The sequence below is a fragment of the Microtus ochrogaster genome, chromosome 19 (assembly GCF_000317375.1).
Source record: "Microtus ochrogaster isolate Prairie Vole_2 chromosome 19, MicOch1.0, whole genome shotgun sequence".
In the NCBI taxonomy this organism is placed as follows: Eukaryota; Metazoa; Chordata; class Mammalia; order Rodentia; family Cricetidae; genus Microtus; species Microtus ochrogaster.
This window is the reverse complement of record NC_022021.1, coordinates 24,835,138-24,839,763: the sequence shown is the minus strand read 5'-3', so window position 1 is coordinate 24,839,763 and position 4,626 is coordinate 24,835,138. Positions and strand designations below refer to the sequence as shown.

Below are 4,626 nucleotides of genomic sequence, written 5' to 3'. Positions count from 1 at the left end.
TTTGGACGATACCCAGCATGCAATACACACCCAACAAGTATTTATCCAAATAAATGTACCCAGAATACTTCATATAACAGCAGTTATATGTAGGGGGTGGGTATTGCAAACAAGGATGAGGAGAGGAAGACAATCTGAGACCTTTTGAAGCCTGCACACAAATGATTGTTTCAACTCTCATAATAGTGAAAACAGCAACCCAGTTGTCCTTCTGGGAGTTGATCACAGTCATTATCTGGTTGAACAAAAGGAAATGTGTCACACCGCAGAATACAAACAGCAACAGCAGCCCCAATAAACTGTGATCTGCCTCTATATGACCTTAGGACGGCAGCACCCACCCCCACTAACTGCTACCCCCACCTCCTATAAAGAACTAGTTTTGCTCACTGGTCAATTCAACGGAGTTCCTAACCAGCCTTCACACAGAGCAGTCCACTTGATTGAAACTCACCAGGAGGCTCAAGAGAATGACAAGTATCTGTAACAAGAGGGCCAGCTGTGGGGATTGACAGAATACAGACAATTCTCCTGTACCACTTCCCCCTCTTTTTTTATAAACAAAGGAAAACATTCATAGTTCATTTTTTCAGGAAAGTGGGCATAGTTTTCCATGCTACTTCCTGCTGGTTTGGTGCACTGATAATCTTATGGGGACCTAAAGAAAATTTAGAGTTATATTCAAGTCCTGACTGGAGTATCCTGCAAGTCTTGATCATCTCAGGCAGCAGTCTTGAATCTGTTCTGGATGTAATCCTCAATGCTAGGATTAAAGGTGTGTGCTACCACAACTTGATCTCACAGAGATCAGTCTGTTTCTGCCTCCCAGGAATTGGGATTAAAGGTGCATGCTACCACACCTTGAAGTCACAGAGATCAATCTACCTCTGCCTCTCTGCCTCACAAGTGTTGCAATTAAAGATGTGTATCACTACACCCTGTAGGGCCTAGGTCTACCCTCGATCCTGGGGTGCATCTTGAGGACAGTTTCTGGTCAGCTAAGTAAAGCATTCTGTTTGTTCCTGTGCTCCCCCTGCCCTGCCTGGTGATTAGCTGTAGGGCATTGACTCCACCCTTGGTATGGTAATTTCCCACCTGCCTGGGCGGAAATCCTTAGGCAGCAGCTAGGTATGTAAGGATTTCCCCAGAGTTGATTAAATGGCATTCTGCTGATCTCCTTCGAATGACCCAGGGCTCTTTGTGTGTTCTTTCAGTCTCCAGGCCCTTGCCCAACTTGCATAAGATACAGTGGCGCGGGAATTGTACTGAGGGTGCAACACAAAATCGGGTGTTACACACCCAACTACTCCCTTTCTTTCTTTTATATTTTTATAAACTTTACCTGTGGGTTCGCTGCCTCTCCCACCAGCGCCGTGAGCTGCAGAGGCTCCGGCCCGGACCCTCGGGTGTTGGCTCCTGCCATGCTGCCCACCAGCACAGCCGCAGAGAGCAAGGTCAGCCCCGCGGGGATGGCAGGCAGACGCAAGGCTGGAGTCGCCACTATGGCCACGGGTCCGGTAGCAGGGCAAGCCACGGAGACGGCAAAGCAGCGGCACAGGCCGGCCTTGGTGGCAGTGGGCGGCGCGGCTCCCCCTGAAGGGGCAATGTCTAACGGGGCTTTCGCCCTGCCTAGCACGGCCAACAGAGAAGTGAAGCCCATAGTGTCCAGCACGCCACTGGTGGACATCTGGATGCAGCTGGAGGATTACACCCCTACGATCCCAGATGCAGTGACTGGTACCTGAACCGTGCGGGCTTTGAAGCTTCAGACCCATGCATAATCCAGCTCATCTCACTAGCTGCCCAGAAATTCATCTCAGATATTGCTAATGATGCCCTACAGCACTGCAAAATGAAGGGCACAGACTCTGGCAGCTCCCGGAGCAAGAGCAAGGACCACAAGTACACCCTCACAGGGAATATAGCATCAATGTAAAGAAGCCACACTACTTCACCTGAGCCACCTAACCCAGATGTATTTGTCTTTTCCTCTGTCCCCACAAGAGCCTGTTTTCATAATAAACTTTATTGTGTGGACTTGATCGGGGGAGGGGGTGGGAAATGGGAGGCGGTGACGGGGAGGAGGCAGAAATCGCAAATAAATAAATAATGAATAAATAAATGAATAAAATAAAATAAACTTTACTGTGAAAAGAAAAACAACTTTACCTGGGGCAGGCGGCAAGGCAAGGCGAGAGTTGCACAGGGCCCTACGCGGCTGCATAAGCATGTGAAACATTGATGAGTTAGAGTGGCAGCTCAACAAGAATAAATAAGAACGGGACAAGGAGAACCTGCATCGGAAGAGTAGCCGCAGCCACTCTAGAAGCTGGGACCAGAAGCACAGGAGCTGGAACCGAGATCTGCATAACTGGGACCAGCACAGGGCCTCACGAGACCTTAAACACACTCTATAGCTGAGGCTGACCTTGGAGCTCTCATCCTCCACCTGCTGGGATCACAAACGTGCATCCTCATAACTAGCTGTGCTGTATTTTAAAGGAATTCTCCTGCACCGCTTCCCCCTCTTTTTTTATAAACAAAGGAAAACATTCATAGTTCATTTTTCGGGAAAGTGGGCATAGTTTTCCAGGCTACTTCCCGCTGGTTGGGGGCGCTGATAATCTTAAGGGAACCTAAAGAAAATTTAGAGTTATAGTCAAGTCCTGACTGGAGTATCCTGCAAGTCTTGATCATCTCAGGCAGCTTTCTTGTAAATTCTGGATGTAGACCACAGACTCCTGGGCCGTTGGGATTAAAGGTGCATGCTACCACACCTTGAAGTCCCAGAGATCAATCTACCTCTGCCTAGCAAGTGTTGGGATTAAAGGTGTGTACCTCTACACCCAACTACTCTCTTTCTTTTAAAAGGGCGGGCAGCACGCAGGTAGGCCAGAGCTGCACAGGGCCCTACTTGGACACAGAAGTGTAAGCATGCCGGACTTCGACGAGTTCGAGCTGAAGCTCAACAAGAATAAACAAGAACGGGACAAGGAGAACAGCCATTGGAAGAGTAGCCACAGCCACTCTAGAAGCCGGGACCGGAAGCCACAGCCACTCTAGAAGCTGGGACCGGAAGCACAGGAGAGGGAGCAGAGATCAGCTTTACCGGGACCAGCACAGGGCCTCTCGAGACAGACGAAAGCGAAGCAAACCTTTGACCAGAGGCGCTAAAGAGGAGCATGGTGGATTGATTCGTTCCCCTCGCCATGAGAAGGAGAAGAAGGGGCGTAAATACTGGGACGTGCCACCACCTGGCTTTGAGCACATCACCCCAATGCAGTACAAGGCCATGCAAGCTGCGGGTCAGATCCCAGCCACTGCCCTTCTCCCCACTATGACTCCTGATGGTCTGGCTGTGATCCCAATGCCCGTGCCTGTTGTTGGGAGCCAGATGACCAGACAGGCATCACTGAGGAAGCTATGATGGACTTCTTCAATGCCCAGATGTGCTTTGGGGGATTGACTCGGGCCCCTGGCAACCCAGTCTTGGCTGTGCAGATCAATCAAGACAAGAGTTTTGCCTTTTTGGAGTTCCGCTCAGTGGGTGAAACAAGCCAGGTCATGGCCTTGGATGGCATCATATTCCAGGGCCAGTCATTGAAGATTCGAAGGCCTCATGACTATCAGCCACTGCCTGGCATGTCAGAGAACCCCTCTGTTTATGTGCCTGGCGTTGTGTCCACTGTAGTTCCAGACTCTGCACACAAACTGTTCATCGGGGGCTTGCCCAACTACCTGAATGATGACCAGGTGAAAGAACTGCTAACGTCCTTTGGGCCTCTGAAGGCCTTCAACTTGGTCAAGGATAGTGCCACAGGGCTCTCCAAGGGCTATGCCTTCTGTGAGTACGTGGACATCAACGTCACAGATTAGGCCATTGCGGGGCTGCATGGGATGCAGCTAGGGGACAAGAAGCTGAATGTCCAGAGGGCGAGTGTGGGAGCCAAGAATGCCACGCTGAGTACCATCAACCAGACACCTGTAACCCTTCAAGTGCCCGGCCTGATGAGCTCTCAGGTGCAGATGGGCGGTCACCCGACTGAGGTCCTGTGCCTCATGAACATGGTGCTGCCTGAAGAGCTGTTGGACGATGAGAAGTACGAGGAGAATGTAGAGGATGCGCAAGACGAGTGCAGCAAGTATGGGCTGCTCAAGTCCATTGAGATTCCCCGGCCCGTGGATGGCGTCGAGGTGCCTGGCTGTGGAAAGATCTTTGTGGAGTTCACCTCTGAGTTTGACTACCAGAAAGCCATGCAGGGCCTAACCGGCAGCCAGTTCGCCAACAGAGTGGTGGTCACAAAATACTGTGACCCTGACTCTTACCACCACCGGGACTTCTGGTAGAGGTGGCTGGGGGAGGGTGGGGGCAGAGCTGGATGGGGACTTTACCCCCAACTGTCCCCCCCTCCTTTCTCCCCTCTGAAGATGATGGGCAGAGGAGTGACAGCAGAATGACAGCCGGCAGCAACTGGAATGGCAGCAATTATGGGGGATGAGGGTGGGGGGCTAGGGCAGGAAGGGGTCTGGGCAAGTGCACACAGGCCCACATAGACACAGGCACCCACACAGACAGAGGGAAGGGGCTGGGATGGGGACTGTGTGCACAGCAGGGCGGGTAAGACC

General features: G+C 51.4%; 1 protein-coding gene and 1 pseudogene across 1 annotated transcript; both read left to right on the top strand.

Annotated features, from left to right (window-relative positions):
• The first annotated feature begins 316 nt into the window (after positions 1-316).
• On the top strand, positions 317-1,936 carry LOC101988828 (annotated as a pseudogene).
• Positions 1,937-2,934: 998 nt separating this feature from the next.
• On the top strand, positions 2,935-4,347 carry LOC101978920 (splicing factor U2AF 65 kDa subunit-like). The gene is given in 3 exon segments (XM_013349658.1): positions 2,935-3,053; positions 3,085-3,401; positions 3,404-4,347. Coding segments are annotated over 3 exon segments (1,380 nt in total).
• The last annotated feature ends 279 nt before the right edge of the window (positions 4,348-4,626 follow it).